Source organism: Otolemur garnettii, unplaced genomic scaffold (genome assembly GCF_000181295.1).
Source record: "Otolemur garnettii isolate 467f Iridium unplaced genomic scaffold, OtoGar3 scaffold00001, whole genome shotgun sequence".
Taxonomy (NCBI): Eukaryota; Metazoa; Chordata; class Mammalia; order Primates; family Galagidae; genus Otolemur; species Otolemur garnettii.
This window is the reverse complement of record NW_003852396.1, coordinates 42,547,256-42,569,599: the sequence shown is the minus strand read 5'-3', so window position 1 is coordinate 42,569,599 and position 22,344 is coordinate 42,547,256. Positions and strand designations below refer to the sequence as shown.

Here is a 22,344-nt window from a genome sequence, read left to right as displayed (position 1 = left end):
AAAGGGACTTCTTGGTTATCTAATTCAACCCTCTTCTATTTATGAATCTCTATAAGCGCCCTGATTAATGTTTATTGTTCATCTACCTCCTATTTGAATACTTTCAGTAAAGGGGAGCCTCTGCCAGGGGGCAGATTTAGGCTCAGGTAGTCTTTAGCCATTGAACCCAGTTCTTCCTTCTCAAACCACAAAGAATTTTTCCTTCTTCCTTATGGTAGCCTTATAAATAGTTAAACACAGCTATATAGTTATCTCATATCTTTTTCTCTTCTAGGCTAGTTTCATTCATTGTTTCTCATATGTCATATTTTTCAACATTTTCACAGCGATTTATAGTCTCAAGATATGTTCCAGTTTGTCTCAATACTTCCAACATGGAGCCTGGAATAATCCTCCAAGTGAGATTTACCCACTGCAGAGCATTTTCCAGAGCAAAACTAAAATAGAGGGTGGCCATAAAGTTCATGTGCAATTTTGACTTTTTCATTTTCAGCAGCTTTTAAAATTAATGATGTACGAAGAGCATTTTCTCAGATTATTTTTAACACTTTCTTTAAGAAAAGCACTATAGGGGCGGCACCTGTGGCTCAAAGGTGTAGGACACCAGCCCCATATGCCGGAGGTGGCAGGTTCAAACCCAGCCCCAGCCCCACCCCCCCCAAAAAAGCACTATAGCTAATTATAGCAATTTTGAATTGCACATGAACTTTATGGTCATCCTGTATATCTCTTATTCTAGACTCCATTTAGGTGCTATTCAAACTTGTTCTGGCTCTTGAGTAAGGTAAAGTCAAACTTTGGCAATGGTTATAGGAAAGGGGATAACACAAAGCCTGGTTAGGACCAGAACGAAGAGAACTGATTCAACTCTGGACCTTTAGTTGGAAGGCAAAGCTGCATAGATGATCCCTAGATAAACCTTTCAAGAGGCTTTGATAAGTTAGGACCAGGCTGCAGCAATATTTGAAGTCAGGCAGGTGGCAGCATCATGGCTCCCTCAGGCTTTGGAGCAGGCTTTCAATCACCTAGTGGAGGCTCGGTGCCTGTGGCTCAAGTGGCTAAGGCACCAGCCGCATACACCTAAGGTGGCGGGTTTGAATCCAGCCCAGGCTGCCAAACAACGATGACGGCTGCAACCAAAAAAAAATAGCCAGGTGTTGTGGCAGGCTCCTGTGGTCCCAGCTACCTGGGAGGCTGAGGCAGGAAACTCGCTTGAGCCCAGGAGTTGGAGGTTGCTGTGAGCCGTGGCGCCATGGCACTCTGCCCAGGGGGATAGCTTGAGGCTCTGTCTCAAAAAAAAAAAAAAAATCACCTAGTGGAGAACATGAGAATTAAGGACCAATCTCTGGTCAAAGATGTTGCAAAGGTCTAGGCAAATTAAAGGCCAGAAGACTGGGGCTCAAAAGGGGCTATATTTTAGGGAGAAACAGAGATAGTACAAATCAAACTGTCTCTTGAGACATAATAATTTTTGTTGAATTTCATCTTCTCCCCTTTCCAAGGTTAAGTTTCCTTATGTGAAAATGGAAATAATAATAGTACCTACTTTAAAGGATTGCCATAAAGATTTAGTGGAATCATACATAGAAAGTCTATAGCAGGGCTCGGCGCCTATAGCTCAACCGGCTAAGGCGCCAGCCACGTACACCTAAGGTGGCAGGTTCGAATCCCCAGCCCGGACACGCCAAAACAACAATGACGGCTGCAACCAAAAAAAGAAAAAATAGCCGGGCGTTGTGGCGGGCGCCTGTGGTCCCAACTACTTGGGAGGTAGAGGCAGGAGAGTCACTTGAGCCCAGGGGTTGGGGGTTGCTGTGAGCTGTAATGCCATGGCACTCTACCCAGGGGGACAGCTTGAGGCTCTGTCTAAAAAAAAAAAAAAAAGAAAGTCTAGCAGATAGTTCAAATGTTATTATGACAGATTGAAATGCACAAAATAAAATGTATATAAATGAATTTCATTTTTTTCAGCTTTTAAAATTAATGAGGTACGAAGAGCATTTTCTCAAATTATTTTTAACATTTTCTTTAAGAAAAGCACTATAGCTATTTTTTTAAAAAGATGACCAGAGATGATAGGAATTGATTAAAAATGGCTTATAAAATATGCATAACATATGACTTACTATCATAATAATTGTACTGCAGTATGGCTATAACAAATATGCTTATTTTAGGATTTTACTTTCAAGTAAGATGAGGATTTTATGATAAATCTTTAAAATTAGTCTTTTTGTAGTATAAAATTTAGATTCATCTGGCTAATTGGAATTTTTCTAGGTGGTACATTCAGTGTTTGTTAAAAGTCTTTGCATAGGCTCTTTTCCCAGCCACATACTGTTTTCCTTTTAAGTATCCAATTATCTAAGAGTAAGAGAATTTGGCTCCGCCCAATGGGGGTGTGTGTGCTGCTTTGATCCTATAGTTGAGATCCAGAGAATTGGAGTGACATCATCTGTAACAATAAAAATGCTGCTCTTGGTGAGTAGAAGACCTATATATACCAGTCAAATTTAAGGGTCTGCAGTCCAATTCATCAGCTTTCTCTATTTTATTCAGTCAACATCAGCTACTAATATACCTGAAAGACCTTGCTCTAAGCTCCTGTATGGTAAGTAGTCTCAAAATTATTTTTAATTTTATGAAATTTTTGATAATCAAGTAATTACTTAATGCAGACATTACACATTCTACAAATATGTTGTTTGTTCAAGGTAAAATATTAAGGGAGTTGAATTGTATTTAATATAAAATGCCACAATGCGAAATAAATATAGGATACTAAAGGACTCATACATCATTTATTTACATGATTAAAGTATTTTGAGATATATTGCTTTTCAAAAATTCATCTGAATTGGAGGAAAAATAATGAAAACTTGGTATTACATACTTTAACAGCATCCTTATAGAAATTTGGAAATAAAACAGGCTGATGGTGAATGAATAGTTCTGATTTAAATAACCACCATACATTAAGTATAGTTAAAATTCCGTTTTTCCTGCAGAGTGTCCTTATCCAGATTGTTTATTTTATGCCTTATAAAGAGCTCAGTCTATATACGAAAGTTGGATAAATTCGGTTTGACTGCTGAGTATTTATTCCCTTTATATAAATGACAGGCTTTTCTATTATGTATTCCTGAAAACTGTATTTCATGCATTTCATGAAAATTGTATTACATGAATTCTAAGGGTGTTTCACAACCATTTTTCAGCTCCTTCTCAAGACATTCTTATATGAAGCTCATCTATCTCTCTACTAATAAGTAACCAAAGCAGAGATGTCTGGGGTCACTAAGAGAATGTGGCATAATGAGGATTACATACCAGCACTCCTGTCCTCTGACTACAGTGCTTATTTCTCACATAAACCAAAAAAGGAAATTTTCATTTATTGCTCCATCAATAGCTTTATATTATGTAGTGAATAGAAATGTAACAGATTGTAATGTTCCTTATGCTACTTCCAAATGATGTGGTTTCCCTTCAAAAGGAGTACATGACTGCTCTGTGTAGGTAAAAAGGTAGAATGCTGAGCATTAGGAAAAAGCACTTCTATAATAAGAGCCTTAGCAATTGTCATGCAGATTAAGGCAAAAATATCCTATATTGATATGAAAAGCTTTATGAGCAAAAAAGGAAAGAACCAAAAATTATATGAAAAGATAATTGTTCATAATATAAGTTGAAGAAACAAGATGTACACAAGTATTTCATTTAGAGCTGAAGCTCAAAATACATATAACAAGTTAATTAGAAGAGTTTTAAATGTTTTGATACATTTTTTGTAATGCTAGGAGAAGTGTTAATTTGGTAAAAATCTCTAAATCAGAGCCGATTAATTTGGCATTTATGGCCATTATTGCAGGGATTGAAATGAAGTTTACTGATGAAAAAGATTTGCTAAATAAATAATGTTAGCAATTTACCTTATTAAGAAAATTAGCCATTTTCAAGCAAATTATAAGCATTTAGGCATAACTAACATAAAATGCCGGAGGAAATTCTCAAAAGTAAGCTCTTTCATTCCTCTTGTGGCTTAAGATTCATATGTTAAAACTTGCACAAGGAATCATAAAAAGATACTGAAAGCAAAACTAATCTGTCCATCCCTAAGTCAAATTATGTTTATATATAATGTATACTAATGTATCCATAAAATAATCTGACTCCATAAGTCTCACCTGAAAAGCAGCCCAGTAACTTACTATTATACTTTATTCATGGTTATATGGTTTTAAATAAAAACTACTGTAAATTTATTTATATAGTCTGGAGTATTAAAAATATTTTTAAATACCTCTATTTTGCTTTTCCTTGTAGCAAGGATGATACCTGCAAAAGACATGGCTAAAGTAATGATTGTCATGATGGCAATTTGTTTTCTTACAAAATCAGATGGGAAACCTGTCAAGTAAGTACTGCTCTGTGCCCTGAAGGCATGGAAATTGGATTTTTTTTAAGGTGGGTTTTATGACTTGAAAGGGAGGTGCTAATGGAGTGGCCCTCTTTTTCTGTTCTTCCCAGGAAGAGAGCTGTGAGTGAAATACAGTTTATGCACAACCTGGGCAAACATCTGAGCTCAGTGGAGAGAGTGGAATGGCTGCGTAAGAAACTGCAGGATGTGCACAATTTTATTGCCCTTGGAGCTTCTCTGGCTTCCAGAGATGGTGCTTTCCAGAGGCCTCGAAAAAAGGAAGACAACGCGCTGGTTGACGGCCTTCAAAAAAGTCTTGGAGAGGCAGACAAAGCTGATGTGGATGTGTTAATTAAAGCTAAATCCCAATGAAAACAGATACAGTCAGGGCACGGTATAGAGCAATAATATTCCATGCTGCTAATTTTTCAAAGCTCTATTAAGATTACCAAGTGCCAATATTCCTAATATTATCAAAATACGAGTAATCGATTGTTAGCTATGAGAGCTGAAATTTTTAATTGACTATTTTGATTTCACTGTATTCACTTAAGAGCTTTTCTAATTGACCTATTTCTATTGTTTATTCTTTTAAAGTATGTTGTTGCATAACTTATAAAAGAATAAAGTTGCACTTTTAAATCTATCTTCTACCTTACAGAGTAAAATAAAAAATTAATCATCATAATTCTAAATAAATGAAGTGAAATATTTCTCGCTTGTTACAAGTATATCTTTTTGGTTATGTCTGATGCACAAACATGTAAATTGGTTAACACTAGGTAGAACAACATGAAATTTTCTTTTAAACATATGTTTCACATTTTGGCATTTTGAACATCATCTTTTAGTATTAATGAAGTACCAGGTTCCCAAATCCTCCCTAGCTAGACATTGTTGTTCCCTCCATTTTAGAAAAGGAATAAAACATTCAGTTAAAAAAGGGCAGAAAGTGATCTGAAACTTGAATGCAAAAGCAGAATTTGTCCGTACATTAACCTTCTTTTTTTTTTTTTTTTTTTTTGAGACAGAGTCTCATTATGTAGCCCTTGGTACAGTGCTGTGGTGTCACAGCTCACAGCAACCTCAAACTCTTGGGTTTAAGTGATTCTCTTGCCTCAACCTCCCAAGTAGCTGGGACTACAAGTGCCCACCACAATGCCTGGCTATTTTTTGGTTGTAGTTGTCATTGTTGTTTGGCAGGCCTGGGCTGGATTTGAACCTGCCTGCTCCACTGTATGTTGCTGGCACCCTAGCCACTGAGCTATGGGCGCCCAGCCAGCCGTACATTAACCTTCTAATCATATTTCTAGTCTGGATTCCAAATTGCAAGAAATAGATTTTTTTTTTTTTTTTTTTTGTAGAGACAGAGTCCCACTTTTCGCCCTCGGTAGAGTACAGTGGAGTCACAGCTCACAGCAACCTCCAACTCCTGGGCTTAGGCAATTCTTCTGCCTCAGCCTTCCAAGTAGCAGGGACTATAGGCACCTGCCACAACGCCCGGCTATTTTTTGTTGCAGTTTTGGCCGGGGCTGGGTTTTAACCTGCCACCCTCGGTATATGGGGCCGGCGGCCTACTCACTGAGCCACAGGTGCCTCCCAGAATTTTTGTTTTTATTAGAAGATAACTTCATTTGTTCACTTATCATTTGACAAATACCTATTTAGTGTCCATTATTTGTTATGCACTACATTAGGTACTGGCATACAATAGAAAACAGAACAGAGATAGTTTCTGTCTTCACAGGACCTACAATTTAGTGGGGAAGACAGACATAAATTCATTAATAAGTTTGGCAAGTGCCATGCAAGAAATGTACAAAGTATTACAATAATATGAAATATAGAGCCCTAATCTATTTGGGTCAATGCTGTCCAACAAGAAATTTCTGCAATGGGGAAAATGTTGTAGACTCTGTTCCATCCAATATGGTAACCACGTGTGTATTTATTTAAAATGTGACTAGTGCGATTGATGATGACTGATTTTAAAATTTTAATTTACTTAATTGAAATAGTGACATATGGCTGCTCTAATGAACAGTGTAAGTCAATCTCAAGAGGATCGAGCTAATCAGAAAGATGAGTAAGATTTAATTAGGTGAAAAGACGTAGGAGAGCCTCCCTGGTGAGTGCAAAGGCCCTGAGTTGGGAGGAAACATGGCTGTAATGCTAGAAGTTGGGATTACAAAGATGAATGAGATCCCATCTCTGGCCTCAAAGAGTTCATGTTCTAAAGAGGAAGACTAAGAGGTAAGCAAGTAATTTTACAACGCAAGTACTGTGAGATGCAGAGCCAGGAGGGTGGTTCATGCCTATAATCCCAGATCTTTGAGAGGCCAGGAGTTGAAGGCCAGCCTGGACAACATAGCAAGACAAAAAATAAAAGGAAGACAATGTCCTGGTTGACAGTCATCAGAAAAGTCTTAGAGAGACAGACAAAGATGAAACTTCAGTGCAAAAGCATTTGTCCCTACATAAACCTTCTAATCATAGTTTTAGTCTATATCCCAAGTTGCAAGGAATAAAAAAAATTAAAATATTAGACAGACATGATGGTGCATGCCTGTAGTCCTAGCTACTTGGGAGACTGAAACAGAATAATTGCTTGAATCCAGGAATCTCTGGTAATAGTGAGCTATGATTGCATCACTGCATTCCAGCCTGGGCAGCAAGGCAAGACCCTGTCCCTCAGAAAAACAAAAACCAAAAAAACTAAGAGATACACAGAGGAGGGAGTAGAAAGAGATCTGTCTGATGGAAGGAATAACTGAGATGGAATTTTAATGGCATGTAAAATTTGCAAAACATAGAAGAATATTAACAAATTTCTGGCATCCTGGTAGAATCAATCAGGTTTAGGTTTAGATGCAGAGATGAGAATCTACTTTTAATTTAAACTGAAAGGGGATGCATTATAGAATCATTGAGAATGCTGAAGAAAGTAAGACTCTAGGTCTGACACTAAGGAAAGACTTTCAAAGCTACTCAGAGAGCCGTTCTCCCTTTTAACGTCAGTAGCTGCCTGAATATTCTCCTGAGATTGCCTTGATCAGGAAGCAGCTTCTTACTGCTGCTGTTCCAGAAACATACTATACATGCCATAATCCACCCCAGGAAAAAAAGATGTCCAGCACTCTGCCTCTCAACATCCAGTCAGGACTTTGTCACTGTAACCTTTGTAACACTAGCACGGTAAAATCAAACCCCTTCACAATAATGCTTGCCAGCAGAGAGGGAGAAATAGCAGCTCATACTAACAGAATACTTCTGCCTTCCCAATCTCACAGGAATGCCCATGATTGGCGGAACCTAAATCTCACCCAGAACCTTAGCTCCAGAGGTGTCTAGGAAGTGCAGTTTTTAGCTTTCTAGCCCACGTAATACAGAAATGCACTCTAGGTGGTGGCATGGAAGGTGTCTCCAACTCCTCCATAGCATAAGTGCCACAGTGAATATTCTTGAATATTTATAGAACTGTGTGAGAATTTCTTTGGGATAATGACCCAGGAGTGAAATCATAAGACATAAACAAATTTTTCAAGCAGAGTTTATACTCCTTCCAGCAGAACTAAGCATTCCTGTCTCCCTGTTTCCACCCCCAGCCTGGAAATATATGCCCTTATAAAAGGTTTTGCCATATTGGCATCAAGTGGTTACTCATTGTTTTAACTTGCATAGTTCTGACCACTAGTGAAATTGAGCTTCTCTCTCCATGTTGGCCCTTTGGGCTTCTCTGCCCCAATGAAATGCTTATTTATATATCCTTTGCCAAGTTTTCTATTGTTTTTCTGTCCCTGATGATTCTGAGTTCTTTGCATACTCTGATAAGAATAGATACTACACTTGAGCTCAGCCAAAAGTCTGACAAGCAATGTGTATATTCTCATAAAAGTTCCTTTTTGGTTTTAAGTGTCACAAATATTTTCTCCCAGTGTTTCATGTATTTGCTAGCTCTTTCTATGCTTACTTTTGATGGACTCAGATACATTAATTTTTCACTTCATTATTTGTAATTTTGGAGATCTTGTCAAAGAAGTCTTTTCCCAACCCTACGTCACAAAGTCATCTCTTCCATCTGTTTTAGAGTTTTACTTTTCACTTTTAGGCATTTTTTATTCTTGCCTAAGGAGTTAAATCTTTTGTATGGCAAAATGCATGTGTTTTATTTATTTATTCATATTAACAGCCAGTGTTCCAAACACCATCTATCAAAAAATTTATTATTTCTTGATAGCTTTATAGAGACACCTAAACATTGTATTTTAAGTTATCAGAAAAAAATAGGTTTGTTTTTCATTTTATTTAATTTGGGGTGGAGATGGCTGAAAAATTGCTTTATTATGTTCTTTGATTCATGCAAGGTCAATCTCAGATGGGAATCCAGAAGTCACTCTTCCTTGATTTTCTCTCCATCTCTTGACTTAATCCTTAGAACTTTGTTCATCCGAGCGCTTCCAGCCCTATGATTCTCCACCCCCTGTGGCCTATACACAGAAAAAACTTCCTTCCAAGTTGGGCTGATGAATAGCCATCATAGGCTCTCTTTGGAAACAAGTTCTTAGTTACATGCTGAAGCAACACTTCTTGGAGGTGGCCCCTAGGAGATACTCAAGGGGAAGAAACAAAACCAGCCCTCAGACTGTTGGCTTCTTGAGTCTGGTTCAACTTCATCCTGAGCAAAGACAAGTATTCAGAATTAAGTCAGGTTTTGAAATCAATTATTTATTTTTACAATTCTAATCCTAAGGCTTCCTTTTTGGTAAAACAAATTGAATACTTTTCTCAACCTTACAAACTCCTGGTAATGTCAGAGGGACATGGAGTGTATGACCCAACGGTTTCATCCCAGATGCTCTTCTTTTGGAGCAGAGATCATATGTATCCTTGAGAGGACTGTGGCCAAATTGAGACATCTATAGCTTTCTTGGCACAGACCTTTGTGGGTTGCATATTATCACTGTCCCTTTGGATCACAAGTCTTGAGAGTGAAAACAGAAGCTCCAAGCTAGACATTGTGAGGCTATATAAATGAAACCATCTTGTTGAAAAATTAAATTGCTTCCAAGTTACAGTCTAAGAAAATCTCTACCCTCTCCAAATTTGGGTTCACATGGAGAACAGTCTTGGTTTCTATGCTAGCAGTGACTTCACATATCCTCTTTAGGCTTACAACCCAGATCTTCAGATCTGAAGACACTAGGAAAGGATCTTCATGACATGCAGATTCCCTACAAAGACCCGCAGTCCATTCTGTTGTTCATCCTACTTTCACTTCCAAGTAGTGTCAGCAAGAGGTGAAGCATGAGGACCTCAGGACATGAGCAGCAGAGAAAAAAAAATCTCAGCATTCTCTGGTGATCTCATCAGGACATATGGACACCTGATGCTCCACAGGTCATTAGAAAATATGAGCAGGTCAATGGCTATAGTCAGATCCAGAGACATGTTCACATAGAAGCCCAACATCCAACAACACAGGCTCATTACAGACATCATCATTTTGATCCTGACTGCTAGCTCCCCCAGGGCCATGTTGGCTTGGATCTTTTGGATCCAAGAGATGTCTAGACAATGGGAACAAGTGAAAAGGCTGTCCTCCTTCTCCCTCTTGAAACACCTAAGGGCATGCAAATCAGAAGTTATGTTTGCAGAATGTCAAACAGAGATCTTTGAATAGTTTAAGCAAATGGGACATAGATTCTTTTTTACATTCTTCTGACATAGCCCCCTTTTCAATGTGACTGTTCTTGGTCTTGTGTTCCTCTGGGGTACTGCGACTTCTTAACTAGATTCTAGACTTCTCATAAAGGCTGCCTCCATCTCCTATAGTATAGTAGCTGGGACTATAGGCACTCACCACAACACCAGCTTGTTTTTCTCTATGTTTAGTAGAGACAGGGTCTCACTTCTGCTCAGGCTGGTCTTGAACTCTTGAGCTCAAACAATCCTCCTTTCTTGGCTTCCCAGAATGCTAGGATTACAGGCCCGAGCTATCCCACCCAGCCCTCACATTCTTATTTTTATTGCTATTCTCTTGTTTTTCTTAATAGTTTTTAAAAATACACACATCCCTCTAATATAATGGATAGTTTAATATTATTTTTTCAAGTGTTTGCCTTTTTAAAATATGGGCTCTGCCAGGCACCATGACTCATGCCTATAAACCTACCACTGTGGGAGGCCAAGGCAGGAGGATTACTTGAGGTTAAGACTTAGAGACCGGGCCAAGCAAGAGCAAAACCCTGTCTCTATCAAATAAATAAAAAGATTAGCAGGACATTGTGGGGAATCCCTGTGGGGGGCAGCTGTGGTACCAGCTACTTGGGAGGCTGAGGCAGGAAGATCACTGGAACACAGGAGTTTGAGGTCACTGTGAGATAGGCTGATACCATGACATGCTAGCCTGGGTAACAAAGTGAGATTCTTTCTCGAAGAAGCAAACAAACAAATAAAACCACTATGGGCTCTGTCTTTCCAGCTTATGATATCACCATATACCTGGCTAAGTCCCATCTCTCTATTTTAAATTTGTCCTAGTAAGCATGCCATTTAAAGGTATTCATTTCTGAATTAGTTAGGGTAAACAAATTACTATAACAAATAAATCCCAAATGTATAGTCACCTAAATTAAATAAAACTTTACTTCTTGTTCACATAACATTACTGGAATGTTACATTACTGGGCAGGTGAACAGGTCAACAGTTCACCTTCTTCTAAATAAGCTTAGAGTTTTTTCTATTTCAGTTAGCTGGAAGGGGGTAAGCTAGGAGTATCCTGTGGGAAGTTTTTATGATGCAGACCTGGGAAAGATGACATATCTTCACATTCCTTTGACTATGATGCAATCATGTAATTATACCCAATACTGTAAAGTGAGAGGAGGAAAAGGAGCAGCTGGTAAATGTAGTCTCTGGCTGAGTGGATTCTCCCCAAGGGCAACTCTACATTAGAAACCACAAGTTCTTCATAGCAAGCTAGATATCTCTGCTACAATTCCTAAACACACACACTCTCTCTTTCTCTGTCTCTGCCTCTCTCTTTCTCGCTCTCAATTATATTATATATATATACACACTGGGAGAGCCAGCAAACCTTCATCTGCATTTACAGCCACTCCCCACTGCTTCATCACTGCTTGAGCCCCTCCTCCTGTCAGGTCAGCAGTGACATTAGATTCTCATAGAAGCAGGAACCCTTTTGTAAACTGTGCATGTGAGGAATCTAGGTTGCGTGCTCCTCATGAGAACCTGATGCCTGATGATCTGAAGTGAGGCTGAGTCAGTGTTCCTAGCGCTGGGACTGTCTAGTTGCAGGAAAACAAGCTCAGGGCTCCCACTGATCTGCATTATGGTGAGTTATATAATTATTTCATTATATATTACAATGTAATAATGATAGAAATAGAGTGCACAAGAAATGTAATGCTCTTGAATCGTCTTGAAACCATACCCCTGCACCTCTAATCTGTGGAAAAACTGTCTTCCATGAAACTGATCCCCGGCGCCAAAAACGCTGGGGACTGCCGATGTAAATCATGCCATTTTAATTATTTTTCCCTTCTCATCTTTTCACTCACCATTGTGAGATTTATCTCTATTGATGTATGTAATTGTGGTTCGTTATTTCAATTGTTACGCAGTAGTTTATTTTATTTATTTATTTACTTATTATCTATTTATTTATTGAGATAGAGTCTCACTTTGTCACCCTCGGTAGAGTGTCGTGGCATCATAGCTCACAGAAACTTCAAACTTTGGGGCTTGAGTGATCCTTTTGCCTTAGCCTCCCAAGTACCGGGACTGTCGGTGCCTGAAACAACGCCTGGCTATTTTCAGAGACAGGGTCTGGCTCTAGCTCAGGCTGCTCTCAAACTCCTGAGCTCAGGCAATCCACCTGCCTCAGCCTCCCAGAATGTTAAAATTACATGTGGGGCGGCTTCTGTGGCTCAAGGAGTAGGGCTTCGGCCCCATATGCTGGAAGTGGCACGTTCAAACCTGACCCTGGCCAAAAAATGCAAAAAAACAAAAAAAAAAAACAAAAAAAACCAATTACAGGTATGAGTCGCTGCTCCTGACTTAGTTTAGTTTATTTAAACATTTATTTATTATGGATATTTGGGTTCTTATTAATGCTACTAACAACAAGCATTATTTTACATATCTCTTACATTTGTTAGAATTTCTTTAGGATATGTACCTAGGAATGAAACTGATGATTCTTAGGCCATAGGCAAGCTCAGTTTTGCCAGGAAGCCAATCTGCTTTCCAAAGTGGTTGTAACAGTTTTCCTCCAGCAGGATATAAATGTTCCTCTTGCTCTACATTCTTGCCAATCCCAGTTTTGTCAGACTTAAAAATTTCACCAGTCTGATGGGCATATTGTTCTTTTAACTTCATTTCTCAGGTTACTTGTGAAGTTTAGCATTTTTTCATAAATTTATTAGCCATTCAAGTTTCTCCTTCTGTGAAGTTATCGATTCAGTTCTCTTTTCCATTTTCTTTGTTGAGCTGCTTGTCTTTTCATATTAGTGTCTTTGTCATTTTCTTAATAGGAAATTCTTAATTTTACTATAGTCAAAGATTGAGAAATCTTTTATAGTTAGTCCTTTTTTGTCCAATTTAAGAATTCATTAGTTACCTTGAGGTAATAAAGATATTTTTCTACATTATTTTCTGGGAGCTTTATTATTTTGCATTTTACATTTAGATATATAACCTAAAACCTATCTGGAATTGATTTTTGTGCAGGTATGAGGTAGAGGTCAAGTTTAATTTTTGTATATAGAAATCCATTTTTTCAGTTTATTTATTGTTTCATTATTTTTCAAAAAGATGTGCTTTTCTCCACTTCTCTGCAATGCTAGTTTTGCTGTAAATCAATAGTCTGGATATGTTTGAAATGATTTCTGGGCTTTTCATGCTATCTCATTGATCCATTTGTCTTTTCTTCTGCTAATATCATGCCACCTTAAATCTCTAATTTTATATTAGGTCTTGACATCTGGTGGAACACTTTATCATATACTGTTCTTCCTCTTTATCCTTTCCATTTTCATATTTTCTTTCTTTCTTTCTTTCTTTTTTTTTTTTTTCAGAGACAGAGTCTCACTTTGTTGCCCTCAGTAGATTACTGTGGCATCACAGCTCACAGCAACCTCCAGCTCTTGGGCTTAGGTGATTCTCTTGCCTCAGCCTTCCAAGTAGCTAGGACTACAGGTGCCCACCACAACACCCAGCTATTTTTTGTTGCAATTTAGCTGGGGCTGGGTTTGAACCCGCCACCCTTGGTATATGGGGTCTGTGTCCTACTTACTGAGCCACAGGTGCCACCCACCATTTTTATATTTTTATTTTAGACTTAGTTTGCTAAATTTCTGCCCTACCGCCCCTCAATGCACACACCTACGTATACATAAAACCTATTGGTTTTCCTTTGATCCTATAGATCAGGGCATTGATTATATTGATTCTATAGAAGGAAATGACACATTTGCAATACTGAGTTTCTAATTATTAGGGTATCTTTTCGGAAAAATTTTTATAGATGCTTACTAAATTTTTATGTTGTATACTAACTTTAGAACTGGGAAATTTCACTGGCAAATTATCAATTTCCAGAATTATTTTTTCAAGCAAACTAGAACACCATGATTATAAAAAATGGGATCTGAAGAATTGAGGGAGGTATGCAATCCAATAGGATTGGTGTCCTTTTTAACAGTTTTTTGAGGTATCATTTAAAATTCAGTTACAGTATTTAGTGATTTTTAGCGTTTATACAGTTGTGCAACTATCAACCCTTTCATCGTAGATGAGAACCACTACTCCACAAAGTTTCCTTGAGTTTGTTTATAGTCAGTCCTTGTTCCCACTCCCAGTTTCAGACAATCAAGCCCCAACTTTCTTTCTCTATACATTTCAAATTTCATATAATTGGAAATGTATAATAGTTAATCTTCTCTCTCTTACCTCTTCTCCATCATGAGAGGGATCCACTTCCAAATTGGAAGTGCTCTAAGCTTCCAATTGTTCTTTTTTTTTTTTTACTTACACATGTGTTTATTAGGTTTCCACATTTTTGCCTTCATAAAATTAAATAAGCTTAAAATTTAATAACAATAACAATGTTTAAGATAAGGACTAGAAATGAAAACCTTGTAAAGAACGAACGAAGATAAATATATTCAGAATCAGATGATTGCTGCATTGAAATATTAAGCAATAATAATAATAATAATGTAAAGAAAGTAACATTTACATTGTCAACTAAGAGTATATCTATTATACAATGCTTTGATTCTGAGGTTCAGTATGGAGTCATCAGTTAATTTCTTATTATTTTTTTCCAAAGTCTCAAAAAATAGACAACTAATATTTATAAATAAAAGTAAAAGATAATTTCAAAAAACAGATCATGCCAAATATTATAGACAATAGAAAAAGAAGAAATACTTCAAAATCATTCTACTTAATCTGTCTCTGTGTTCTTAAATAAAATTTTGGTACACTGAAGAAAAATACGCAGAGAACTGACTCTCCATCTCTGCTTTATGGCAAAGGTTCATGTTATGGTATGAGAAGCCTAACACTACTGGTTTCACTTCTTTTGGCCTAAAATTACAAGGCATGATTTTAAAATTGTAGCTCCTTCCTACCACTTATAAATTTGAACTCACCTTTTCATTTGTAAACAATTCCTGTTCGTTCCAAACTAAAAGGTGTATGAGAGTGAGGTCTTTTCACCTGGAATAAAAGATTCTATTGCGTCTTCTGATCCATTGGGTGATCTAGGTGGCTAGAGACGGCAGAGATGTTAGGTCATTTGTTTATGACATGTGGCAGTCTTAAAGGGCCTCCCCACAAGAATGTCTGAACTTTTAGCTCAGTCAGAAGGTGTAATAAAGTTTGCTCACCCAGCACCCTAAACACTCTGGCCATAAAGTGAACAGAGATTTCAAGACACCTAAGAGAATGCCTCATGACTCTTGGGTGACATCTTGAGGAGTGATGCGCATAAGCAGTACACTTCAACCCAAAACACATTTCCAGCCTTGGTCACTTTTGAAAAGTTCCTAAATTGTGAGAAATTATGCTTCACAATCTGAGTACTGTTCGAGGCATACCCTTCTTTAGCAACATCATCTGGTTTTATGTGCAACATTTATGGGGCATCCATTGGTAAATATCTAGGAAAATGGCCCTATATAACCCGAGATAGTCATAGGAGCAGTAGCTAAAATGGGGTTCTTTGAAATCCCTAAAATAATTCATTCGCACGTACAATTGTAAAAACATGTTTTTAGGACCAGAAAAATTGAATAGGAAAACTATTTTATGCTTGTCCTAGCTGAAAACTGATAATAATGGATTTGAAAAAAATATATTTTAAGAGCTGGTTAGAAGCCAGCTTATTAAAAGCTGATATTTAGGCAATTTTCTTTTTTAAAAAGCCTGTTTTTTCTTTTGGATCTTATTGTTGGCAAGTTTTTTTGTTGTTTGTTTATTTATTTGTTTTTTGAGACAGAGTCCTACTGTTCACGCAGGGACTCTGTAAAAGAGTCTCAAAAGCAATTTTAAAAAGGAAAATGTACATCCTTTTTCCATCTGTTCAGCTCTTTTCAGAAGTGGTGCAAAACAGAACTCCTGTGGGGTGCCTGATAGCAAGAGAACTCATAAGATTGATTTTTAACTTTTACCAGGAACCTGCAGGATTAGGTATTTTCTTGTTATTTTTGCAAGCACTTCCAGAGTGCTGGGATTACAAGCATGAGCAACTGTGCCCAGTCTCTTTCTAGGTTTTTAACAAGAAATTATGTAATTAAGAGCTAAAATTGTGAGATCATCTGAATACTACCAGAAACTCTATTCCCAGAAATTTGATAATGTGAAGGAACTGGATCGATTTTTGGAATCACACCCTCTCCCTAGACTTAGCCAGGAAGAAATAGAGCTCCTGAACAGACCAATTTCAAGTACTGACATTAAAGAAAGAATAAAAAATCTTCCAACAAAAAAATGCCCTGGTTTGGATGGTTTCACACCAGAATTCTATCAAACCTTCAAGGAAGAGCTTATTCCCTTACTGCAGAAATTATTCCAAAAAATTGAGGAGGAACACGTTCTATGAAGCAAATATCACCCTGATACCAAAACCAGGAAAAGACCCAACTAAAAAGCAGAATTTCAGGCCAATTTCACTAATGAATATAGATGCAAAAATTCTCAACAAAATCTTAGCCAATAGAGTATAGCTTATCAAAAAAGTTATACATCATGATCAAGCAGGTTTCATCCCAGGGATGCAAGGCTGGTTTAACATACTCAAGTCCATAAATGTTATCCACTGTATTAACAGAAGCAAAAACAAAGACCATATGATCCTCTCAATAGATGCAGAAGTAGCATTCAATAAAACTCAGCATCTTTTTCTAATCAGAACACTGAAGAGTATAGGCATAGGTGGCACATTTCTTAAACTGAGTGAAGCTATCTCAGACAAACCCACAGCTAATATTTTACTGAATGGAGTAAAACTAAAAGCTTTTTCTCTTAGAACTGGAACCAGACAAGGTTGTCCTCTGTCACCATTACTATTCAACATAGGGCTGGAAGTTCTAGCCAATACAATTAGGCAAGACAAGGAAATAAAGGGCATCCAAATGGGAGCAGAGGAGGTCAAACTCTCCCTCTTTGCTGATGATATGATCTCATACTTAGAGAACCCCAAAGACTCAACCACAGGACTCCTGGAAGTCATCAAAAAATACAGTAATGACTCAGGACATAAAATCAATGTATACGCCAATAACAGACAAGATGAGAAGTTGATTAAGGACAAAACTATAGCTTCAAAGAAAATGGAATACCTAGGAATATACCTAACAAAAGAGGTGAAGGACCTCTATAAAGAAAATTATGAAATCCTAAGAAAGGAAATAGCAGAGGATATTAACAAAAGGAAGAACATACCGTACTCATGGCTGAGAAGAATCAACATTGTTAAAATGTCTATACTTCCCAAAGCAATCCACCTATTCAATGCCATCCCTATTAAAATGCCAAAATTGTACTTTTAAGATTTGAAAAAAACGATTCTGAGTTTTGTCTGGAAGCAGAATAAACCCCATATAGCTAAGGCAGTTCTTAGTAATAAAAACAAAGCTGAGGGCATCACCATACTAGATTTTAGGCTGTACTACAAAGCCATAATGGTCAAAACAGCATGGTACTGGCACAAAAACAGAGACATAGACATTTGAAGTTGAATAGAAAACCAGAAAATGAAACTATCATCTTACAACCACCTAATCTTCTATAAACCAAACAAGAACATACCTTGGGGAAAAGACTCCCTAGTCAATAAATGGTGCTGGGAGAACTGGATATCCACATGTAAAAGACTGAAACTGGACCCACACTTTTCTCCACTCACAAAAATTGATTAAAGATGGATAAAGGACTTAAATTTAAGGCATGAAACAATAAAAATCCTCAAAGAAAGCATAGGAAAAACACTAGAAGAAATTGGCCTGGGGAAAGACTTCATGAAGAAGACTGCCATGGCAATTGCAACAACAAAAATAAACAAATAGGACTTAATTAAACTGAAAAGCTTCTGTATAGCTCAGGAGATGACAACCAAAGCAAATAGACAACCTACACAATGGGAAAAGATATTTGCATATTTTGAGTCAGACAAAAGCCTGAGAACTAGGATCTATAGAGAACTCAAATTAATCCACATGAAAAAAGCCAACAATCCCATATATCAATGGGCAAGAGACATGAATAGAACCTTCTCTAAAGAAGACAGACAAATAGCTAACAAACATATGAAAAAACATTCATCATCCCTAATTATTAGAGAAATGCAAATCAAAACCACCCTGAGATACCATCTAACCCCAGAGAGAATGGCCCACATCACAAAATCTCAAAACTGTAGATGCTGCCATGGATGTGGAGAGAAGGGAACACTTTTACATTGCTGGTGGGATTGTAAACTAATACAACCTTTCGGAAGGAAGTATGGAGAACCCTTAAAGAACTCAAGCTAGACTTCCCATTTGATCCTGCAATCCCATTACTGGGCATCTACCCAGAAGTAAAAAAATCCTTTTATCACAAGGATATTTGTACTAGACTGTTTATTGCAGCCCAATTTACAGTTGCCAAAATGTGGAGATAGCCTAAATGCCCTTCAACCAGGGAATGGATTAACAAGCTATGGTATATGTACACCATGGAATACTATTCAGCCATTAAAAAATGGAAACTTTACAGCCTTTGTATTAACCTGAATGGAAGTGGAACACATTATTCTTAGTAAAGCATCACAAGAATGGAGAAGCATGATTCCTATGTACTCAATTTTGATATGAAGACAATGACAATTAATGACACGTTGGGGGTAGGGGAAGGCGAGAGCAGAGAGAAAGGAGGAGGGAGGAATGGGGAAAGGAAGAGCAGAGGGAGGGAAGGAGGGAGGGGCTAGGGTCTTGGTGTGTGCCACACCTTTTGGGGGACAAGACACGATTGTAAGAGGGACTTTACCTAACACATGGAATCAGTGTAACCTGGTTTCTTGTACCCTCAATGAATCCCCCCCCCAAAAAAGGTAAAATTGCAGTTAATGTGTATAATTAAAACTACTAGATAGAAGAGAAAAATTATGTATACAGAGTATATAAGGAAAATAAGATGTGTTTATGAAACTGGTCCTTCAAATTGATGAACTAGAGGATGGTCCTCAAAACTCAGTGAAGGAGTAGGTTTAGCTAAAATAATGATAATAACCAGCCACTGTGCCCTCATTTACTTCATAATAATCGCTGTTCCCTCATTTACTTCTTTACCCTGGATTCATCCATAGTTGTAAACATTGCTAACTTTCTATATATAGAACATCACCTGTTTGGAACCTAGGGAGTAGTTCTTCCAGTCTCTGCATTATTACAATGGACTGACCCACCCAGGCCAAGGAACTGACTCAAGTGGTCTTGGACCCCCTACCCAAGGAACTGCATTCCAGTGGATCAACTGACCTGCCCAGACGGTGGCCCATACCAAAGGACTGAAGGTTCTACTCTCAAACCATAGCAGACCATAGTTTTCTTCCCACCAAACTATTTTTAAAAACCTTGTCTTGGCTGGGCAAGGTGGCTCATGCCTATAATCCTAGCACTCTGGGAGGCCAAGGTGGGCAGATTGCCTGAGTTCATGAGTTTGAGACCAACCTGAGCCAGACTGAGACCCAGTCCCTAAAAATAGCCAGTCATCATAGCGAGTGCCTATAGTCTCAGCTACTTGGGAGGCTGAGCCAAGAGAACAGCTTGAGCCCAAGAGTTTGAGGTTGCTATGAGCTGTGACATCACAGCATTCTACTGAGGGTGACAAAGTGAAACCCTGTCTCAAAAAATTAAAAAAACAAAACAAAACAAAAAAACCCTGTCTCCTCAATTCTCAGGGAGATGGGTTTGAAGAATTCCTCCCATTTCCCAGCTTGGTGCTATGTGGAATAAACTCTGCTGTAAACCCTGCAGCCTCTGGATATTTGTTTCTTCTTGGGCAGCAGGCAGATGAACCTGGCTTGGCAGTAACATTTACGGTACAGAGATTATAAAGAAGGGATGAAGGGTTGTTTTGTTAAAGAAAAAGTAATTCCATCTAGGGGGTTTTAAAGGTTGTTTTAAGTTGAAGAGATAAACAAATGATCAAAGCAAATGGATATAGAAAAATGAAGAAAAAAGAGAATGGGAAAAATTACAAGGGGTTGTAAAATATTTATAAAAATCTTTATGCTCAAAGCTGATTGAGAATAGATAGATCAGCATTTCCATCATGCATACCACCCTCAGACCTCTGCACAGGTGGAATACACAAATGAGATAATAAAAAAATCAAGTGGCAAAGCTTACAGAAACTTTTAGCCTAAGGCTCTTCTTCCATTTGCTTATCTTATGCTCTACCTTGTTTGGAAAACAACTTTTTGCCTTTAAAATAATAATGGGAAGGCTCACATACCTAGATTAAGAAGCCAGTTTTCATTTTTTTCTAAACCAACTCTTCCTCCCCCCCCCCTTTTTTTTTTTAAAGTATTACATAGTGTGAGGCTTTCAGTTTATTATTTTTCTTTTTTTATGGTTTTTGGCCAGGGCTGGGTTTGAACCCACCACCGCCAGCATATGGGACCAGTGCCCTATCCTTTTGAGCCACAGGCACCCGCCTAAATCAACTCTCCTTAAAGGTAATATAGTCTTCATTATTGTTCAGGCCTTATAAGCTTCTCACTAAAAATCCTAAATTGTTAAGGATTCTTTTAATAGGTAGCTTCTGGTAGACAAAGACATCAAAGATCATGGTCTCCAAAGCTGACAATTTGTTTATTGACAAATGCTGTTAAATAAAGAACTACTTCTGGATTAGGAGCTGACCCAGACAAAAAGACTGTCAGGCACCAGTTGGAAAAGGAAGTGGCATTATTCTGCTCCAGAGATTCGGCAAACTAGTGTCTCAAGAACTTAGTTGTCCCCACCCCCCACCGAATCCAATTTATAGCCTTCCTTTTATATAGTTTTTGGGCTTGTGAGCATGTGAAAAATCCTCAAGGAAGGTTGGTGCCTCCCCTTTAGAGCATGGCTGACCATTCTCAAAGACAATGGAAGGTCTAGGAAGTTAACAGGTTTCAATATATATACCTTCTAAAAGGGTGTATAGACAACAGGAACCTCTGCGGCCGTGGTGGTTGCAATTAGTAACTTCATACTTATTTTTAGATTATCACAGACTGACTGAACAATGCCTGCCTGGAGTTGCTGGGGCAAAATTCACTTCTGCTTTTCTCTGGTCTCACTTCCAACAAGTTTGGAAGAGCCCATATCAGGCAGGCCCACTTAAGTGGACATTTTTATCATGACAGATCTCCAACACTTTGTTCTTCAGACCAGTATAAGAAACAGTTGAAATATATTTATTTAGTTACTTTTAGGAATAAAAACACCTTTTAGTTCTAGATTGCAATTGTTTTGTTAATACTTGTCTTTGTTTGTGTCATGTTTTTGCTTTTTAATTTGACTATGCTTTGTATTTCTAGATGTCTAAATTAGTTAATAGGTAAAACTAATCTGGATAGCTAGATGCTTAAATATGATCCAACTGTCATCGCTTCTCTGTAAACAGATGGCCTAACTGATATCCCACTCCTCCTTTGTGTTGTCCATCAATTCTGCCTTGAGGCCTAAACTCTTAAGGCACCATGTCTTTCCTCTTTCCCTTCTTTTTTTTTTTTTTTGAGACAGAGCCTCAAGCTATCCCTCCTGGGTAGAGTGCAGTGGCATCACAGCTCACAGCAACCTTCAACTCCTGGGCTGGAGCGAGTCTCCTGCCTCCGCCTCCCAAGTAGCTGGGACCATAGGCGCCCACCACAATGCCCAGCCATTTTTTGGTTGTAGCCATCATTGTTGTTTGGTGGGCCTGGGCTGGACTCGAACCGCCACATTAGGTGTATGTGGTTGGCACCTTAGCCACTTGAGCCACAGGCGCCGAGCATCCTCTTTCCCTTCAATGTGGGATGACATTACCTGGGAATGAACCTTTCCAGCCCTGTGGGACAAACTTCCATTTAAAATGTTGCTCATCACCTCACCGGGACCAACCTTGATGGCACTTTGATCTTGGACTTCTAGCCTCTCGAACTGTGAGAAGTAAATTTCTGTTGTTCAAGCACTGCCCCCCAACATGTTGCTCATCGATGCTGCTCAGAATAGAGATAGTTCCAACAAAGTTGGTAAATGAAAAAAGAATAGCTCAGAGTAGTCTGAGCTATGTAAAGTATATAAAAATACATCAGGCCTAAAAAAAAAAAAAAAAAAAAAAATAAGAAGAGGGGGGTAGACAGATAAAACATCCTCATTGCTTTATT

The 22,344-nt window shown here is 38.1% G+C and overlaps 1 protein-coding gene across 2 annotated transcripts; it reads left to right on the top strand.

Moving 5' to 3' along the window:
* The first annotated feature begins 2,406 nt into the window (after window positions 1-2,406).
* On the top strand, window positions 2,407-4,841 carry PTH (parathyroid hormone). 2 transcript variants are annotated; one of them, XM_023510854.1, is made up of 3 exons: window positions 2,407-2,481; window positions 4,327-4,417; window positions 4,531-4,841. In XM_023510854.1, exons 2-3 carry the CDS (start codon window positions 4,332-4,334, stop codon window positions 4,790-4,792), a joined length of 348 nt encoding a protein of 115 aa, XP_023366622.1. In that variant the 5' UTR covers window positions 2,407-2,481; window positions 4,327-4,331; the 3' UTR covers window positions 4,793-4,841. The 2 variants fall into 2 exon arrangements, with proteins under 2 accessions (XP_023366622.1, XP_003781164.1); XM_003781116.2 differs by lacking the exon at window positions 2,407-2,481 and adding an exon at window positions 2,518-2,615 and having other exon boundaries at window positions 4,331-4,417.
* Window positions 4,842-22,344: the final 17,503 nt, after the last annotated feature.